Genomic DNA, 21,527 nt, shown 5'->3' on the forward strand with positions numbered 1-21,527 from the left:
AGTCCAACATCAATTGCTATTTCTGCATATTGAAGGAAATCTAGACTATGGGCTCGATGCAGTAATCACCGAAAAAGCACTCTCAGCAGAGGTTCAATATCGGCATGATTTTGGCGTGTTGCCCTCGCAGTATGCAGGAAGGGCCAAATCCGTGGCGAATCACTGCGAAAGTAACACGCCGAGTAGCCGGTGGCGAGACAGTCTGTCTGCCGCTAACCTGGCGATACGCCGTCCCCTGCCGAGATGTGCCTGCAGCAGAGAAAGATCCGTCACTCTCTCTACGCAAACATCGGCAAAATAAAAAATATTTGCAATCAATTTTTATTCATAGTGTACATGTGCAGGGGGTCTCCGGAGCTGAACCGCATTGGTTTCAGGTCCGGGGACCCCCTGCTTCCCGAGATACAGGCCCCTTTATGAGGTGCCGGTATCCCTCTGCATTTAAATGTCCCGATCACGTGACCGCAGAATGTAAACAAAGCAGAGGGATACCGGCACCCCATAAAAGGGCCTGTATCTCGGGAAGCAGGGGGTCCCCAGACCTGAAATCAATGCGGTTCAGCTCCGGAGACCCCCTGCACATGTACACTATGAATAAAAATTGATTGCAAATATTTTTTATTTTGCCGATGTTTGCGCAGAGAGAGTGACGGATCTTTCTCTGCTGTAGACACGCGGTTCAGCTCCGGAGACCCTCTGCACATCTACACTATGAGTAAAACACACATATCAATAAAGAATAATTCCTTACCTTTGCGGCTATCTGCAATGGTAACGAAGCAGCATGAATGTATTTTTAATAATAGTGTACTGTGAGCAGGGGGTCCCCTGAGCTGAACCACATTGATTTCTGGCTCAGGGACCCCCTGCTTCCCGAGTTACAGGCCCCGGTATGAGGCATCGGGTGCCAGTGTCGCCGCCATCTTTATAGCATCCCATACGAGACGTGCCCGCTATAAAGATGGCGGCGACACTGGCACCGATGCCCCATACCGGGGCCTGTAACTCGGGAAGCAGGGGGTCCCTGAGCCAGAAATCAATGCGGTTCAACTCAGGAGACCCCCTGCTCCCGCACAATATTATTAAAATAAATTAATGCTGCTTCATTACTATAGCGGATAGCCGCTAAGGCAATGAAGGGGTTAAGGCATAATAGCATGTTTATTGGGGACAATTGCCCCCAAAAAACATTGCAATAAACAACATACACCCCCTGTGACCCCAACAACCCCTATACACCCATTACATATAGTACATTTTTGGGATGCACAGCAATGATACTATAGGCCGGCGGTGGCCCTCGGGTGTTCCCCGCAGGCCTGCAGTACCAATTCTGTGCCCCCCAAAAAAATTAAACAACACATACTTTTCAATATATACACCCCCCCCTAACACATACAGTATAGTAATGTGCAAAATTACTATTATCCACAAATGGATCATTGTGAATTTGCCCATTTAAAATACATTAAGCACAATAAATACATATAGCACTCACCCATGTCCGGCTGGCACGATGAAGGCCATCCTCATCTTCATCACTGTCCATGCCCTCCTCCGATGGTGCAAAATATAAACAAGAATAACAAAAGCCAATGTAACGTCCCCTAACCCCTTAATCACCTTAGCGGTCATTAACTGCTATAGTTATTAAGGGGTTAACCCACCCTCACCCCCCACCCCGTGAGGCCTAACCACCCTCACACACTACCAAGGCGGGAAGCCTACCCACATGCCCTTTGGGCCAATACCCTCTTCCCCCACCCCCAGTACCCACAATAAACCTGGCACGGCTGGTTAACCCCTTCATTGCCTTAGCGGTTAGCCGCTAAGGTAAGGAAGTGGGCTTTAAATGCATTTGTCCTGCCTCGGATGCATGCCGGGGGCCTTCGGTGCTGGTATTAATGGGTATCAGCTCCGGAGACGCCCGGCATCAATCCCAGTCAGGAAAAAGGCCTGATTTTTTCTAAGTGTCGACCTTGCCGATGCTTCTCCCCCACCAACTTGCCAACTTTAGTTGGCGGGCCAGATTGCCGTAAAAATCTCAATTCTAGAGTGCCGATCAGCAGCGAAAAGCTGATCGGGGCTACTAGAATTGAGCGCGTTTCAAAAAGTGCTGAAAAGTGGCTTATCGGCACCCGGCTGCAATAAAAAATGCCGATTTTTGGAGCTTATCGGCGCTTATTGAATCAGAGAGGCAATATTGGCGAGAAAATGGCGAAAAACGGCTTTTCGGCACTTACTGCATGAAGCCCTATATGTTCCTCGTTAAGACAGGACATTTAAGTTATAGTGCATGTTTTATGCCCCATTCCCAGGAAAATGGATATGCTGCTTTTTCATCTCCAGTAAAGCAGCAATGAAGTCAAACGGTTTCCTTAAAACTTACTGCAGTATTGATTAAAACAGAGAAGGTTCATAGTGTGTTGTGTCTGGTAACTTTGCCCTGTGCTCGTCTCCAACTCACAGATTGCGCATTGGAATGAAGACGATAAACTCATCCCATCAGCCACAGACTCTCAGGCAGGAAATGACTCCACGGGGCTTCAAAATAGGACGTACATTGTTACTACTATTATGGTATGTATCCTTTTAAAGTACAAATGTAACCAGCTTTATTTTACCTGCTTATAACGCAAACTATCACAGAGTTTCCATAGTGTTCAATGACAGTAATAAAGTAGAATATTACGCTAAGACAAACCAGCAGTAGCCATAACCCGTGCTGCATCTGTATATGGCTAAGCTTTATTGGATGTAAACATCAGTTGCTATTCGGAAGTTATACATTAAGCATGTTCATGCACATTCTAAGGCCCCGTCCATGTTTAGCGCGTGTGCGTTCATGTGGCATGACGCATGCCTGTAGCAGGAGAGATTTCAGTCCTATAGGCAGATGTGGCGGGGGGGCATGGCAGTGAAGTCATAGAGCTGGCTCGCCCTCATTGGGCGAACCGCTCAGATGACCCTGCCGTCACGCTACAAAGACAAATAATTGTGTCTCGTGTAGGTTCGCTCTTCCTGACGCGCACGTGCACACTATAGACGTTACCATTTACATTAATGTGAATCATCACGCGGAAGCACGCGATAAGCATGGACGCGGCCTAAGAGTTAGTCTACACCTTCTTAAAGTTCAACGCACGCTGCATCTTTTACTGCACATTCAGTGCAATTGTGACGAGCTGGCACTACCACATGGAAACCCCTCTTGAATTGAATCTGATTGAATTAGAATATAATGGATATCCCTCAGAGTTCTGTAGAAATAAAACTAAACCCAGCTGAGACTAATCAGGACCTGATACAGCAGCTATTGAGGATCCTACACCCTCACCCTTTATTTGGATTTAACTAACGACCCTTCAGTGCAAACACATATTTATTGTTCATGTGAAATGCACATGCAGCGCTCTCGTACTTGCATTCTCTTTGTCCGAAATCAGTGCAATACTAATCCCATCCCAGTTTATGAATAATGTCTTCCCTTTTGCTACGGCGCATCAACCCCTGTTTGTCCTGTTCACTTTAACCAGTTTTTAGTATCTTTGTGCTACTTTCCATTCCTGACCCATATTTACTAAATGATGCTATGCAGTAGAACACCTTCCAATGCCTGAATACACCTTACAGCTCATTCAAAGGGGTCTTCTGGGGATGGAAAGGGTCCTATTGCATAGCACTGCTTAGTAAATATGGATCACTGCATCCAAAATGTCCAAGGATAAAGGCGGTTTCTAGTGATGTCTCAAGTGGATTAAAGCAGCAGTTTGTTGGGGTGATCGTTTTTCATATTACCTGAATGGGGTGTCCCTAAGAGACGATTTGCAGTGCCGCAACCGCCAGAGAACCCTTGGTTCCCGATATACAAGCATTTTATCTTGGCCATTGAGTCCAGCCTTGCTCCGGTAGCCAATCAGAGATGCAAAATCATCATGAGATAACGTCACAACCTTCTATTGGTGACCCCTGCATCCCTATTTAATGTTTATGTCATGCACCAACCGCAAACTGTTTGGGGAATTCTTGGTGAGCCTCGGGGTTGGAGAACCACATATCAGCTCCAGGGACAATCCAGTTCAGGTGCCAGTAAAAATAAATAAATGGTGACCGCTGCTTGAATAGTTTCTGACAAATGTAATGACACCAGAAAGTTTGCGCGCCTGCCACGGAAACCATAGAAGCCAAATAAAAATATCAAATAAATGGTATAAAGAAAGAAAGGAGAGCTTGTGATTAAGGCCTGGGACATTTTCGAAGGGAGTTATGGATGTTAAATTCATCATTCTAATTTAGTTGTCCCAAGACCTTTAGGGCTCTATTTATTTAGTAGTGCTAACCCATAAGGTAATTTCCTTTTATTTAGTAGATATGGCCCATAATAGTTTAGAGGCTTCTTCAAAGGGGTTCAACTCTTCTCCATTCATTTTTAATTTTTTTTTTGCCCTTGTCTCCTTCCTAGGAGTCTCCGTACGTTATGCTCAAAAAGAATGCTGACCAGCTGGAAGGGAATGATAAGTATGAGGGTTACTGCGTGGAGCTGGCCGCCGAGATAGCCAAGCACGTGGGATTCACCTACAAGCTGGAGATAGTGAAGGACGGAAAGTACGGAGCACGGGACTCGGATATGAAAGCCTGGAACGGAATGGTGGGGGAGCTAGTGTATGGGGTATGTGCCCAGAGAGAAGCAGCTCCTGCCCATATGTAGTTTGATGTGTGTGCATTTAGCACCAGCCAAGAAGAGATGTGAAGTGAGCCATTGGCTATGATACCTCCATACATTATGGTATTCTAGAGACACAATGCTATCGGACTCTATGTAAATGATGTGATCATTTGCGCTTTGCTGTGGCAACACTGACTCCAACACACATGCTATTTAAAGAGCAGATTTCCAACTATAATACTATATATATATATATATATATATATATATATAGTATGATATATATATATATATAGTATATATATAATACCATACATGGGAAATTACCTCAATATACTTGTGAAGTTGGTGGGAGGGGAGTGGGTGGGTCGGGAGAGTTGCAGTTTTCATCTCAAAAATGGGAAAGGATTACCAGCAAACTATTGCTAGTAACTTCAAGCAGAGGCAGGTACAGGAGCAGGGCAACATTTAACCCCTCGTGTGCCAGAAGGAACTACAATGCATTGCTATGCACTCTGGCAGTCTAGCGGTTAAATGTATTTCTCAAAACAACTTAGAATTGGGGGGAAAGCATGAAGAATTGAAAACTAGGTTGTATATAGTAATAGTATCTATCTACAGTATATACACATTATATATATAAAGAGAGAGAGAAAGAGAGAGAGAGAGATAACATATTTATTTATACACATCAAATTATATACATTATTTAAAGCAACAATCCTGCCTAAAATCAATATATATATTTTACCAGCATGGGAATCACTGGGTCGTCCGGAGCTAAACCGTGTTATTTTCAGGGACCCATAAAGGCCCATTTACCACACACCGCTTCCTGTGTGCCAATTTTCAACGGTTGGAACAGTGACCACAAAGTACCCAGCCTCAGGCTTTAGCACTTTGCTTCTGGAGGGCGTCCTTACAGCACTGAAGGGGTTAAAGAATTAAATGTGCCGTATCTCTAACCCCGTCTCCCCTCCCCTCCAGCTTTTCTTACTGTGCAGATTCCCAACAGGAGAGCGTTAAGGGGAAGGGAAGCTCAGGGCTTCATTTATTAATTGCGTTTACATAACCAATTGGAGTTTATACTGTGCTGTCTGGCGGATTTCTCTCTCTTCCTGAGGTCTGCTCAGCACGTCTCCTCCTCCCTCCCCGCCATTCCTTTCCTCCTGCCCCCTATGGCTACGGACATGTTGTTGCTTTACCTCCCTTGATGGGAGCCTGGTAACCATGGTAACTCCTGTATGGTTCCATGGGTTGCGGGCCTGCAGCCATTTTGGTAAACTTCCCCATTCTCACATGTTCCATCTCAGCGGGTGCAGAATCGCAGCACTCATTTTTGACATTGAGCCCTAGGGGTACATCAGTGCCCTCTCCTTGGGAACCTTACTGCCCTGCAATGTGTTGCATACACCGCCAGTATTCAGAAAATTATGACCCTCTGTTTCTCTAAACCATTGTGTTTCATATTTCCTTTTCTGCATGTAAAAATGACATATTATGTCTGTCCTCCGTATCGTAGTCACACAGAGAGGTCTGCATTTTTTAGCAGCAATATGACACAGTAATAATGGATGTTCCTGTGGCGAATTAGGTTTGTCACACTCAGTGGAAGGGAAACACAGGTATACCCTGAGCCTTTTTTACAGCAAGCAATGATAATGCTTTCAAAGCATATCCCAATACATCACACATATGCGACCAATGACCCAAGTGACATCTGCAGAAAACCTGGGGGGAAAAGCAACCATCAGCTTACCTAGTCCCACCTTTTCTTTTCACCACATGGGGGGTTAATACTCTATCATCAAATAACTACATTACCATGTAGTACAAGCAAATAAATAAATAAACATCTTGTAAATAATGCTGGTTTACAAAAAGTAAAACATTCCCCTGTTAAGTGGTACATTTTCAATCATATTATTTATTTAACATGATAGTTAACAGTTTCATCTCTAGGGTGTGGCAACTCTTGCTCAAATAAAATATTTGTCTGCGTACACTGTGTTTATGTTAGCCCAGGTTCCTCAAAGAGAACTCAGCTGTTATATTAGTGTATGTAACAAATAATGCTGTGTTGAAATAGAAATCTAAAGCTTAATCCCCTGCAATGCGTCTCATACGTCCCTGGCTGCAAAGAGGTTAATCATCTGCCTTTGTGTCTCTAGAGAGCCGATTTGGCTGTTGCCCCCTTGACAATAACACTGGTCCGTGAAGAGGTCATCGACTTCTCCAAACCATTCATGAGCCTGGGTATCTCCATCATGATCAAGAAGCCTCAGAAATCCAAACCAGGAGTCTTCTCCTTCTTGGATCCTCTTGCATATGAGATCTGGATGTGTATTGTCTTTGCCTACATCGGGGTCAGTGTGGTCCTTTTCCTTGTCAGTCGATTCAGCCCGTACGAATGGCACAATGAGGAGTATGAGGAGGGGAGAGACCAGCCCACCACTGACCAGTCTAATGAGTTTGGCATATTCAACAGTCTCTGGTTCTCGTTGGGGGCATTTATGCAGCAAGGATGTGATATTTCCCCAAGGTGAGTCTTTATCTGAAGAGACAGGGGTAGAGTGTGACAATCCTACTTGCTGTCTGGAAAGGGCATATGAGATATGGGGGGAATAGGATTTTGCTCTTTAAAACAAGAATAGTTTTTTGAGGGTATCTACAGTATGACACTGCTTGGGCAATGTTCATGAGGACAGTGATACAGCCTATATAGATCAGTAAAACATTGGTCTCTACTGAATGGAAAGTTTTATTGACTCGAATGGGACTTTCCATGTGGCAGTACCTAACCTGCACAATCGCACCTTATGGAATAAGCCCCTTAGACTACTAGGAAAATATTAAAGCAATATTAAATAAAGACGTTATGGTAATATAGTAAGAAGCAATTGCATTTAATAAAGCTTGTGTAAATTCGTCAGCGGGTTTTTCTCATCAGGGCAGTACTCTGAAACATTAACACGAGCTGTAATACATTTGAATTATTAGCAATATGTTGGTGAAGTTCTCAGGACATGGTTATGCTTTGAGCTCCCACAGAGACCGCTAATAATGTTTGTGTGAATACCTTGGACAAATGCACACAGTGTCTAAAGACGTCCCGATATGTTGAATCCATACTCTGCGGGAGATATTGAGCACTTCTCTGCACAATTCTTTGGCATTCTGTAGTGTTCAATTGCATATTCAGCGATGTCAGCGCAGACAAAGAACAGGCACAGCATGGGCAGCAGCAGTGAAAGCCTCCCCCCTCCCACCTCCACACATAAACATGCATGCTAAACCTTGTCACTGTGCCTTGTCCCTGCACTAGAGGGCAAAGTGTTAATTAAAGTATAGGACTCTCAGACACTGTGAGAGCTGCAGGCACGCTGGGTTTTATACTGTGTGTTTTTAAAGGTCACCTCCTGATGAGGGATTTGGTGCTGAAATTGAGTTAGACAGTTGAGGGGGGAAAATGATGGGAAACCGGTAGAATCTAATGGTAATTAAACACGGGCCGGCTTCCAAGGCAGGATTCACTCGGTTGTAGTGTATGCAGAAGAAAAAACGTTTGGGGGTAATTATGATACTTTCACGAGACAAGTTAATTTCCCTTTTTTATGGTCAAAGGATCACAAGAAACTGAGATATTGATAAACTTTTGTGAGGTGAACATTTTTTCAAGAAGTGGTACGTTTATTATTTAAGTAGTGTTTGTAAACACAAGAACTTCTCAATGACCGTAATTCTTCAAGCAACCATTTTATTTGTAGGAGTCGGAAAAGGGGCTACCTTGTGACCCTAAAAGTGCAGATGTATATGTATCTTTATTTATATAGCGCCATCTATGTACATATGGCTGCACAGCAGTAATACTGTGGTGTTGCAGGCGCTAATGCGTCCGTTACTGCTCCCGCGGGGGAAATAGCTAGTTACCCCCGCCCCCTTTTCGTACAAGGCTGATTCAAGGCAATGGCGTCTTTTCCTGCTGGTGTGTTATATATGTCCCGCAGCAACATGCCGGCGAGTGCACTAGCGTCTTCTACATCTGTAGTGTAAATAGAAAATAAAAGCACAAGGAACCTCATGGTATAGTACGATTGTATAAAATAGTTGGATGGTTACAATGGTAAGATATGCCCGTACAAAATAAAACTGGAGTTAAAAACAATTGGTCATAAACTGAATATCATTGGGAAGCGGCGGATCGTCGCGTCACCACCCTGATCATGGACATCAAGGTAGGCAGGATATAGGATATCACTGGATGCGCGCCGTGTACTGGAGTCATTGTCTGGCTAAGCAGCGCCGCATCCGCGGTGTTCAGCGGAACACAGAGACTCACCCAACCCAGGTACAGACGGCTTCCGTGGAGGATTTCTTCACCTGGCAGCTCTCTCGATGGTCCAGGGAGGACGGTCCCTGCATATCTTGCCTACCTTGATGTCCGTGATCGGGTGGTGACGCAACGATCTGCAGCTTCCCAACGATATACGGTTTATGACCAATTTTTATTTTGTACGGGCATATCTTACCATTGTAATCATCCAACTATTTCATACAATCGTACTATACCATGAGAGTCCCTTGAGCTTTCCTTTCCCATTTTCTCCAGATCTGATGCTCTGTCATCCCATTTGATTAGCAGCAGACTCATAATTCCCACAGGGAGGTTACCTGTTACATATATTTTTTGATTCTAAGTCACGTTCACATGCTTCACTTGTTTTCTCCTTTCTAGCCCTTAGGCCACATTTGTATTCACTTTATATATTTTTCATTGCACTGATTTGGTTATTTTGTGCTATCACATTATATATCACTAACATTTTGCGTGTGTACCCTTTTTGTGCGCTTCAGATTATTTTCTTTATACAGTATATCTGTAGTGTCCACAAACAGAGTTGTGGGATTTGTTTTGCTCATGTTGGCGAACTTTGCGAATTTCCCCCTTTTTGGTTTGGCAGAAAAGTATGATTCCATCCAATAGTTCGCAACAAGTTTGCTTAGCGCTAAAGTCAGTGGATGTCAGATTCATTTCTGTTCATTTTGCTTTAGAAAAAAAAAAACTACATTTAACAGAGCTGCTATTTTGTCACTTTAAAATAGCAAACTAGAGAATTTTGAAGAACTTGGTCCGTTTCACTAGAACTTTTGGTGCCCCCCCCCCCCCCCCCAAAAAGTTACAAACTTTTTTGAAAGTTCGACCAAAATAGCTACAGTAAACAAATCTCGCCAGGTTTGCACATCTCTGATAAACATCAATTACTGTAGTTCATTAAAGCATCAGGGACTGTGACGCCTATTCAATATGCTCTAGAGCAGGAGTGCCCAACTCCAGTCCTCACGGGCCACCAACAGGTCAGGTTTTAAGGATATCCCTGCTTCAGCACAGGTGGCTCAATCTGTGGCTCAGTCAGAATGGTTGAGCTCCCTGTGCTGACGCAGGGATATCCCTAATACCTGGCCTGTTGGTGGCCTGTGAGGACTGGAGTTATCCACCCCTGCTCTAAAGTCATCTTCTTACTAGGGAAGCTTTAGGCTGCATTGATGTGAATGAAGCTTAAACCTCACCTAAGAAGGAGAACACCGCTTCACAGCATGTTGAAGAGGAGCATATGTCTCAGGATCACACTCATTGATTTTAAAATATTTATTTTGGTTATATCCTCTCTTCAGTTTAGAACTTTTTAGATCATTTTCATTCCATTTGCATCAACTAAAGGTGTATAGAACCAAGTTAGAATTTTTGTTATTCTTAATGAACATGTTTTAATGACAAACATCAATGTCACCATGTCTTGTCATCACTCTCTATTAACCTGCCTAGGAAGTGTGCTTGAAATAAATTAAAGTTGTCACAAAATATTATAGCTAACATAAACTAAGGATTGAATATTAATCCATTTTACACATGCATGTCATTAGGACAGGATTCTTGTTGTTACGCATCTTTCACTAACTCCACCCAACTGTTTGTTGGGTTTCTCTTGACAGGCTGTTTGTTTGTCCTGCTGAGTAACATAGAAATATACTGTATATTTCTATGGTGCCAAAAAAATTGCAGCACGTTACCTAATAGTCAGGGAAATATACAGTACATGCATCAAATATAAAGTACATTATACGGAGAGGAAATTCTGCTCTAGAGATTTGCAATCTAAGTGGTATGTTGGCAATTTACAAAAGCATTAGGGGAAGGGAGTAAAGGGATATCGGTATCTAGGTAAGACTATTTGAGGGTGTGGGGAGAAGTGGTCGGATGACATGGGTATGAAAATGCGTTGTGTTTACATTTGTCTTGAAGTTGGGGAGAGAAGCTTTTTGGCATATGTATACTAAGGGCAAGGAGGTTCCACATGTAGGGGGCAATAAAGGCAATTCACTAAGCTTCATTAGCATATTTAACAGGACGATAATCTATGTTTACGCCTGTTAGTCATTCATAACAAAGTATTCACTAAAGCAAATAATGTGATGTTAACCAAGACTTATTTCTGTCAAATTATACTTCAAATATATTGAAATGATTTTAATATGTTATATATTTGTATTTCCCAGGCATCTTAGTTGTGTTCATATCATAGATATCTCACTACAGGGAGCACAATTTACTCTATATGGAGGTATAGAAGTCGATGGACCAATTGCTCAGTGTCTGGACACGGGTAACAGCAAGACTTAAATAACGTCACTTTATTTGACGATAACGCAGCGTTATCCTGAAATAATGTTATGTTAACACTGCGAATAAGCTCAATGATTTGTGTATGAGTACCTTAGGGAATAAGGCGTTAACTCAAGGAAAATAACGTCCGTTCCTGTTTTAGGTAATGCCATGTTATTTGCCATGGTTTAACTGAGCTTAGTGCTGCTAGAGAACTCACCTTTACTGGCCAGATGGATATCCTCCAAGTGGCAGGATTATCTGCTTCTGTGTGTTTTCAGTGTAGAAGAGGAGTAAATCTTTCTTTAAGATATTCTGTGTTTCTTCAGGTCCCTTTCAGGACGCATCGTTGGTGGTGTCTGGTGGTTCTTCACGCTGATCATTATCTCATCGTACACGGCAAACCTAGCTGCCTTCCTGACTGTCGAGAGGATGGTGTCACCTATAGAGAGTGCAGATGACCTGGCCAAACAAACAGAGATCGCTTATGGGACTCTAGACGGGGGATCCACTAAAGATTTTTTTAAGGTTGGATGAGAACTTCCATCTTCTTCTCTGCCGGGCAGTTATTCTGACTATATTTTGTGACACTCCTGGATGATATTTGACATAGACGCACATACTAACTACTTTTAAGTTCTGCACAAAAAACTGAAGTAGTGTTAAATGAATTTGCTTAAAGAAACCCTGTCACTGATTACTGTCGGGAAAAAATGGTGTTTGTTGGAGACAAAAACAGTAACAAATAAATATATAGTATTCTATATAAAAAAATATAATATATATATATATATATACTGTACATGTAGAGGTATCAGTACCGTGTTATACATACATACATACATACATACAGTATATATGTCTACCAATAGTGAATATAAGTGATATAGTTTAAAAAAAAAACTCACATAGAGAGTTTACAAGGTGTTAAATCATCAGGCTTTCTTTCTTTTTTGTCCTCACTGCAATGTAGGTCCCACCGCTCTCTCAGAAAGAAAAACTAGGACACTAGACATAGTGCAGACAGGGTTGCCACCTTCTATTGAATGCTAATCCGGAGACTTTTTGCATTTAAATGTAATTTTTTAAATGATTTTATTTATATCTTTATTTCTCTTACCTTATCCGGCGGCAGCATCGCCTCCTGCAAGGTCCAGTCAACATGGCTCCACAATATCCAATTGGTCCCACGTTGCCATGACAGTGTGATGTCACGGCGCCATACGGTATCATGTTGCCATGACAGCGGGATGCCTTATGGCGCTGAGGCATCACATAATGTCCAATTGTCATAGCAACCTGTCGCCATTTGACGTCATAGCGCTATGTTGACGGGATCCTGCAGGGGGAAATGGCGATGCCGCCGCCCGGAGATTTCTCAGGTAAACCCATGGCCCAGAGATACGTGGCCAAAACCCGTAGTCTCCAGGCCAAACCCAGAGTGGTGGCAACCCTGAGTGCAGATGGTATATGTAAGAGGCATGTGCAAAAGTGCACTCAGGGAGACAGTTGTGGGGAAATTAAAACATGGCTTTATTCAGGCTGTCACTTTAAACAATTCAAAGCATACAAAAATAAACAAGTAAACAAACAGCCTATCCCAGTGTAAATGCTAACTCACTTCCCCAGGCCCTCTCTGCAAGACTGGGAGTAAAAGCCCCTTACCAGCCTATCACCCCAAAGTCTCAAGAGGTACCTTAAAGCAGGTGGCCCTTCAGGTCAGTCTCTGGTTCTGGGTCTGGATAGGTGTTCGTTGAGGGGCCAGCCTCTGGCCCGTACCTGAGTCCTCAGTGTCCAGAGTCCAGGTCTGGTTTCCTGGTGTCTTGTTGTCAGCACACTTCCTGTTTGCTCAAGACTCTCCCTGGGAATTCCCAACTGGAGTTTTTTTACCACTGTCTGATTAATCAGGTGGAGCTGGTTAGTTGACTTTGGCTGCAATTAACCAGCTCCCTACTGGATTCCTCAGACTACTAGAGGCTTTCTATTGCAGCCTAATTTAGACAGGGTTAAGTCCCTGTTACCGTATATAACAAGTATATTCTAAGAAACAGGAATCTTGGGGCAATCCCACTCATATGTCTCAAGATAATCACACGCATGTAGTGCACAATGCACAGCAGGAACCCGGACTGTTGGAACTCTGACTCAGACCTCCACACTGTAGGGTTCCTGTCTTTTGGAGCGTCTGATGTCACTTCCAGTGTCACTCAGTGCCACCATCTTTCTCTGCTCTCCCAGTAAAGATATAAAAACCTTGTAAACTCTTTATGTTGAGACTTTTTTTTCTCCACTTTTTGGCACTATATCACTTATATTCACTATTGGTAGAGATATATAGATGTCATTTTTGACATATTATAGATTTATTTGTCGCTGTTTGCGCTCCAACAAACCATTTTTTCCACCATTATAAGACTGAGACACACAAGGGGCTATGCACTAAGCAGTGATAACTGCTTTTAAGACCGATACTGCCTGCAGCGTGATCCACTAAGCAGTGATAACAGTACTTTATCGGCCTTAAAATGCATTTTTTCAGCCATGGGGAAAAAATGCGTCCGTTCAGGCAAAATACGGCAAACGCGCCATTTTTTGCCAGTCGGCGGGATTCACAAAGCAATGATAAGTCAATCATGCTTTAAAAGCCGGCCAGAATTTTGCACCAGCTAAAAGCTTGCACAAAAAAGCTGGAGACAGTCAAAAAAGCATTGTTTACCTTTTTGTCAGCACACCATTAATTCAACAGACCGGCGGGTGTCCCCGGGTGATCCCCGCAGGAGTCCGGGGCCCTAGGGTGATCCACGCGGAAGTCCGGGGGTCCCCGCTGGCCTACAGTACCAATCGTGTGCCCCCCCAAAAAAATACTTTTAAATAAATACTCCCCCCTACCACCGCCCTTAACACATACTGTAGAATAATGGCCAAAATTACAATTATCCACATATGGATAATAGTGCATTTTTCCATTTAAAATACAACATTAAGCAGCATAAATAAAGTAAAGAAATCTTGCTCTCGCTCCTGCCAGGCTGCCACGATGAAGGCCGTCCTCATCCTCATCACCGTCCAGGTCCTCCGTTGCCACAAACAATACAGTACATAAAAAAACAATCTAATGTCCCCTAACCCCTTAATCACCTTAGCGGTTAGTAACCGCTATAGTAATTAAGGGGTTAACCCACCCTCTGCCACTACCCACCCAGGAGGCCTAACCACCCTCCCCAGGCAACTACACCCACCCTTCACCCATTCATTGGTACAGTTTGTACATCATGCTCATATAAAATGGGCATGATTTACCACTATAGCAAGAAATGGGGACGGGATAAAAAAACAGGCTCAAATAAAAAACATCACATAGCAATATAAAACACAGCACATAGCCAATTAAATAGATAACAAATGCCAATAAAAAAATTGAATAGCACATTGGGCACATCATGCCCATATAATATGGGCATCATTTAACACTATGCCAGTCAATGGTTCAACCAAAAAAAATCACAAACAAGATACAATGCAATCAAAACATTGGGAAACTAAAAACAAATAAAAAATAATTAAAAACCTGTAAAAGAAAAATAACATACATTCTATGTTTTTCCTTCCCTTTAGATGTCTTCACCCTTCGATTCCTAGGGACACCGCAAGCTCTCGAACCAATCCACGAACCCAAACAGCAACAGGCCATAGGTAAAATAAATTCAAAGTCTTTTTCTTCTTTCTTCTTCTTCATCTGTATCTTCTTCAGCTTCTGCAGGCACACCCTTGTAGTCCTATTGGAGGAAGAGGTCCTTCCTCCTCGGCTTCTTGACGAAAAAGGAGGCTGCATAGGCTTTTATAAGCCTATGACGTCACATTTTCGGCAAATGGTTCACACGGCTCTGATTGGCCAGTGAAAACCATGTGCCTTTTTTTTCTTGGTGACGTTAGGTAAAGGAAATGAAGCCAGACTTTAACATGATGTCATCAAAAGCAACATGGCTTCCGTCACATGGTACTTGAGCCAATCAGATTGTGGGACCTATATCCCCAATTTGATTGGTTGTTGTAGACTATGTGACTCCCTTTGGATGACGTCACATCATTTCTCCAAAAAACTCTGTCACATGGTCTACTACAACCAATCAGATTGGAGATATAGTTCCCACACTCTGATTGGTCCAAGTACCATGTGACGGCAGCCATGTTGCTTTTGATGACATCATGTTAAAGGGAAAGGAAGCACAGCCATTCTGATTAGCTTCATTTCCTTTACATGACGTCGCCAAAAAAAAAAAAGGCACATGGTTTTCACTGGCCAAATCAGAGCCATGTAAACCATTTGCCGAAAATGTGACATCATAGGCCTATAAAAGCCTATGCAGCCTCATTTTACGGCAAGAAGCGAAGCAGGAAGGACCTCCTCCAATAGGACTACAAGGGCGTGCCAGCGGAAGCTAAAAGAAGATACAGATGAAGAAGAAGAGGAAGACCCCAGAAAACCCCCGAAGACCCCGAAATTGGATTACAAATTACAGATGAAGAAAAAGAAAGAAGAAAAGGACTTTGGATTTATTTTACCTGTGGCCTGTTGCTGTTTGTGTTCGTGGATTGGTTCGAGAGCTTGCGATGTCCTCCGGAATCGGAGGGTGAAGACATTTAAAGGTAAGGAAAAACATAGAATGTATGTTATTTTTCTTTTACAGGTTTTACATTTTTTTTTTTTATTGTGATTGCTTTTTTTTTTTTTATGCCCATTCATCTGTGCCATTCAATTGTTTTATTGGCATTTGTTATCTATTTAATTGGCTATGTGCTGTGTTTTATTTTGCTATGTGATGTTTTTGATTTGAGCCTGTTTTGTTATCCCTTCCCCATTTCTTGCTATAGTGGTAAATCATGCTCATGTTATACCCAAGGGCCACCGCCGCCCTATAGTATAATTCCTGTGCATTAAAAAAAAAAGATATTTTATGTATGTTAGGGAGTATAGGTGTTATTGGGGGCACATGGGGTGGGTGGTGTTGGGTATTGCAATGTTTATTGGGGACAATTGTACAATAAACATGCTATTGCGCCTTAACCCCTTCATTGCCTTAGCGGATAGCCGCTAAGGTAATGAAGCTGCTTTAATGTCTTTTTTTTTAATAGTGTGCGGGAGTAGGGGGTCTCCTGAGCTGAACCGCTGAACCGCTGAACCCATAATGGGGCCTTTATCTCATGACGTAGGGTGTCCTCGAGGCTGAAACAAATGCGCTTCAGCTCAGGAGACCCCCTGCACATGTACACTTTTATTAAAATGTATATTGATACTTCACGATCGCCTGTCCATACAGCTCTTACAGGCGGCTTTTTTTTCTATCAGCTATCGCGCTGTAGAACTTTCAGCAGATAGCTGGGGGTGGAAGCAGCTTGCGTGATCTGGCAAATTTTTGCCCACCCGCCCAAAATGCGCTTCACTTGTTAGTGAAAACCCGCGTTTGGCTTCACTTTGTATCGGGCGAGTCAAAAATTCCCAATCGGGTGCAAAAACGCGCTGCTTAGTGCATTGCCCCCACAGTCTTTAAAAGTTGGAGCTGCATTTGTTTTCACAAAAACACTACCAGTCATCACTGTTGTCATGTTAGTTTATTTTGGTCACCAACACTTTTTATTATTATTGTTCACTTTACCCCGGTGAGTGCTTCTTTTCTTTGTTTTCCTAACACTGATTACTGTCAGCATATTTACTCAAGGGCCATCTATGATATTTCGGTTCCCAAATTCTGAAATATAGTGGTAAACCGAGTGTTCTTATTGTATCTTACTGTATCTTTCAGTTAATTTCTAAGCATTAGAATGGCGGTATTTGTATGTTTGTTAATACTTAGCACGCTAAAATAGTGGCTTCTTATTTTTCTGACATTTTTTTTATTTTTTTCTCACTTCTACATCTCTTTTATTCGTAAAATCTGTAAACTCCTTGTGCTCTTTCTGTCTCCTCGCCATCAATAAAGGTGCAATCCCAGCCGTTTTTTTTATATTTTCTTATTTTTTTTTTTACATAGGAGTGAAGCAAGGGGTACTCCGAACCTGAACCCCATTTATTTCAGCTGCGGGAACCCCCTGCTCCCCAAGATTCAGATCTCCAAAGCGAGTGCCGGTATCACAGCAAAGTTGAAAGCTCCCGCGTCACGCGGGCCAATGGGAAGCCGAACCTGATGAGGTCACGGCTTCCTATTGGGCCGCAGGTCGCGGGTAGCTTTGAAACTCCGCCATTACATGAACCCTGGTAGCCAAGCGGAGTGGCTACCAGCACCCCCTAGGGAGGTAAGTATCTTGGAAATCAGGGTGTCCCCGGAGCTGAAATCAATGGGGTTCAGCTAAGGAAGCCCCCTTCTTCAATCCTATGTTAAAAAGAAAAGAAAATTGTCAAAAATATGCGCTTGGATTGCTGCTTTAAGGCATATGTATCAATGAGTACACATGACCTCTTTTTGCCACAAATGATACAAGAGATCGATTTTTGAAAAATTGTCTTATAAACATATTCAAGTATTTTGTGTCTAATTTGCCCCATGTGCTTCATCTTTGATTTTGGGAAGCAGTTATGGAAGGAGGAAAAGGAGGAGTTAGGAAATAAACACATGTAAACCAGGCATATTGAATTCTGCAAATGGGCACACCACTTTTTGTCTATTTTTATTGACCCAAAGCTTATTCAAATGGAAAATACTTGATTAATCATTTTCCACTTTTTGAGTCACCTTTCCACAAGCTTCTTTTATGTTCTTGTCACACACTATTTCTAAGTCTTTCCCTCTTTTCCCAGCGGTCTAAAATCGCTGTGTTTGAAAAGATGTGGACTTACATGCGCTCAGCGGAGCCCTCGGTTTTCGTAAAGACAACTGAGGATGGAATGAACAGAGTAAGAAAATCAAAGGGCAAATACGCCTACCTTTTGGAGTCCACCATGAATGAATACATTGAACAGAGAAAACCCTGTGACACCATGAAGGTGGGAGGTAACTTGGATTCGAAGGGCTATGGCATTGCAACCCCCAAGGGGTCCCCTCTGAGGTAGGTAACCTGAGCTCTGCTTTCCTGTGTATTGACTTTGCTCTCTGGCTGTAGACCTGGGGTCCATGGAACAATATCCTGGGAGAATACATCTTTCTGTGTCATTCACACCAGTCATCTGCTCTGTGTCATTCCACTCTGTAAAACAAAAAGTCCTTTGCAAACTATCCTCCATCATTGCAAGTCAGCACACATCTTAAACAAGCTGTTCCAAACTGTTCCAGCCTATTCTGGTGAATTATGGTTCTGTTACTGTATATAATCATATAACAATAACTATGGCAATGCTTTTCAGTCACAGACATGACCTTTGCTTGAAGAAGTGCCCCCCATAACCCCTGAGATATATAATCACAGTGGTAGCAGGTTCCTTACTATGGCACGGATCCCAAAAGCATTTCACTGTAACCACCCCAAGATCTTTGTAACCCTAAATCCAACCCCAAAAATTCCACCATAAAGGGAACTTTACTTGACCTCCTTTTATGGCTCCAAATATCATTATGTGTTATGTATCTAACTTTGAGCTACTCAATCCAAGGTAGGTTTTATTGTTCCCCACAAAATTATCTATGTACATATGTTATTGGGCAACTTAAGAGTTGTATCTTAAAAGATTCCATTTGACTTCCCACCTGAGAAATGAGAGAAACGATTAATGTCCTCCTTTCTCTATCACTTTCTCAGTTTGTCTTTGTTTCCCATTCTTCTCGTCTCTTCTTCTCCCCTCATTTGACTCTGGAATTGTAATGTGAAATGTCATTTTAGTGTTAAATTGACTTCCAAAGGCTTTCCCTCGACAGATAAAACTTAAGTGGATTAGGAGTCTTAGACCTTGCAACATGCAGTTTATCACTAGTCATTGGCTACTAAATTAATGGGAAGCTGATTTTTTTTGACCTTACTCAAGTTTCTCCCATACTTCAGTTTGATCCCAGATTATTAGTAACTTGGACTGAAAATTCACAGTGACATAGTATCTATAAACTGCACTTAAGTTGATCCAAGTATGATGTTAGATCAACCCTATGCTGCACCTGCAATCTTTAGGGGCTCCGGATTGGCATCCAATTTACCCAGCATTAAAATATAACAGGACAGGAATAGTCTTGTCTGGTTCGACTTTTCATTGCAACCCTTCCAATCAAGATAAAAAATGTGTGACATTCACACATACTAGAACTTCATCTTACATAATGTTAAAGGAACATTGTATGGATAAACACCATTAACATACAGTAGGTACATCAAGTAACTTGTCTCTGACTCCTCCTCAATATAAGCACCGTTTCTGCGAGCTGAGATAAAAGCAAAGAGGCAAGAAGCGCTTAGGGTCTGGTTTTTAAATGGTGCTAAAGCTTAAGTGACATAAAAGGCTAGTTATCAAAAGGACCCCATCTGCAAATGGATAGCACCAGATTTATTGATTTATTGAAGAATATAGAATTGCTAAATATTTGCACCAACATTGGATATGGTTTGCAGCTGGGAGAGTTTAATCATTGACCCACTCAAATGTAGGGTCCATAAAGGGCCCAAAGACTAAATGACATTTAATGAATATAGCCTCACCTACTAAATAGTGGTTTTAGAGATGGAAAACACATACTTTTGCAGCTTGCATTATAGGCCAAATAATAGGCAATTTGAATGGGCTGCATTTAAGATTGCTTCTCAATTACAAATGCCATGCCATTTAGCAGCAGCAATACATTAACAATAACATGAGCTTTTGTTTTTTATAGATGATATGATTCAAGCCTGGCAATCAGAGCATTTTAGGAGTGGAACCATTAGTCTACCCATAAAAAAAAAGTAATGATTCTCTGGGACTGTAAATGAAAAAGTAGTGGTACTCCGGAAATGTAAATAAAAACAAAAAAGTGTAGTACTCCATACCCATAGCACCACCACACTATAAGCACTGCGTGTGAAGCAGGACCAAACTGACGCAAATTATTATTTTTTGCTCAGTGAGGATGGAGCAAGTAGCTCAGTACAGTAAATATTCCCTAGATACACTACTGTATGTTCACTGAAGCCCTGTACATTTTACAGACACATGTCCCTGTACTGCAAAGCTTACCATATACAGCTCAACCCCGTTATAACGCGATCCGTTACAACGCGAATCCGCTTATAACGCGATGCAAGCGTGGCTCCCAATTTTCGTATTTATGAATACTTTCCAACACGATTATTGGTGTCTTAAATACTTTATTGTACAATGCATTCAATTGTACATTATTTCTAATGCCATCCGCTTGTAGCGCAATGTGATTCTTTGGACCCCAAGCACAGCGTTATAAGGGGGTTGAGCTGTATACAGTATTTTGTGTTTAAAAGGGCAACATCCTTCTGCCCCAAGCAGCTCACAAAGTGCACGCATTTCCAGTAAAGCGAAGGAGGGTGAGGACTTGTGAAACGGAGCATACCCCTTAGAAAGAAGAAAAGCATTGTTATTTTATTTTTTACAATGATGACCTTTAAGGGTTTTTTTTTCCTCTTTTCTTCTTCCACCAAATGCTCAGACCTCTCAAATTAGCAGAGAATGAGCCTGGAAATGTCACAGTATGCAGCAAAGTCTTGAACCAAGAATGGCTCACAGTCACTGGCATTGCTTCATGTATCAATAAGGACCAGAAACACCCCCCACTTGCAAGGGATCCTAGGGCAGGGGGATCATTTAAAAATGCCGTTCGTTTTAAGGCTGTTGAACTAATACAGATTCTATATTTAAACTGGATTAATGTAAGCTGAGTCTGTAAAAACAAGCAAGTCCCGTGCACGTATTTTTAAATCAGTTATTAAAGCTTAACCTTGAAATGTATGCAAGTGATGCAATGTAAGCATTTCTGCCCTTATGTTCATATTTCATATCAGTTGTGGACACGAATAGTAATAACAGAGTTTATAGCCCATAAATACCAAGGCAATTCTGGGTGCTCCTTGTGCTGTTTGGAGGGGTTTAGTACTAGTAGACATAAAGTGCTGGGTAATCAGCAGGTGCAGATGAAGCTCCTTTAAACCATATCTTGGATGTGCCAGGGTGCTGCGATGCTGGTGGTGTGTATACCATCAGTGTATATTACAGTGTATACCACCAGTCCAGTAGTTTATTACAGGGCACTCACAAATACTCACAGTTTAGCTGCCACG

The 21,527-nt window shown here is 42.3% G+C and overlaps 1 protein-coding gene across 8 annotated transcripts in view; it reads left to right on the forward strand.

Annotated features, from left to right (window-relative positions):
* Positions 1–21,527, forward strand: part of GRIA1 (glutamate ionotropic receptor AMPA type subunit 1) — a 181,387-nt gene that overhangs the window by 147,390 nt on the left and 12,470 nt on the right. For all 8 annotated transcript variants that reach the window (XR_012801871.1, XM_075602143.1, XM_075602144.1 and 5 more), the window contains 5 exons: positions 2,470–2,580; positions 4,463–4,669; positions 6,838–7,208; positions 11,657–11,855; positions 18,121–18,368. Coding sequence is in view for 7 of the 8 variants with exons in the window: in XM_075602143.1 (XP_075458258.1) it covers positions 2,470–2,580; positions 4,463–4,669; positions 6,838–7,208; positions 11,657–11,855; positions 18,121–18,368 (1,136 nt within the window). In the remaining variant the exon portion in view is untranslated. The remainder of the gene's footprint in view (positions 1–2,469; positions 2,581–4,462; positions 4,670–6,837; positions 7,209–11,656; positions 11,856–18,120; positions 18,369–21,527) is intronic.

The sequence above is a fragment of the Ascaphus truei genome, chromosome 5 (genome assembly GCF_040206685.1).
Source record: "Ascaphus truei isolate aAscTru1 chromosome 5, aAscTru1.hap1, whole genome shotgun sequence".
Classification (NCBI taxonomy): Eukaryota; Metazoa; Chordata; class Amphibia; order Anura; family Ascaphidae; genus Ascaphus; species Ascaphus truei.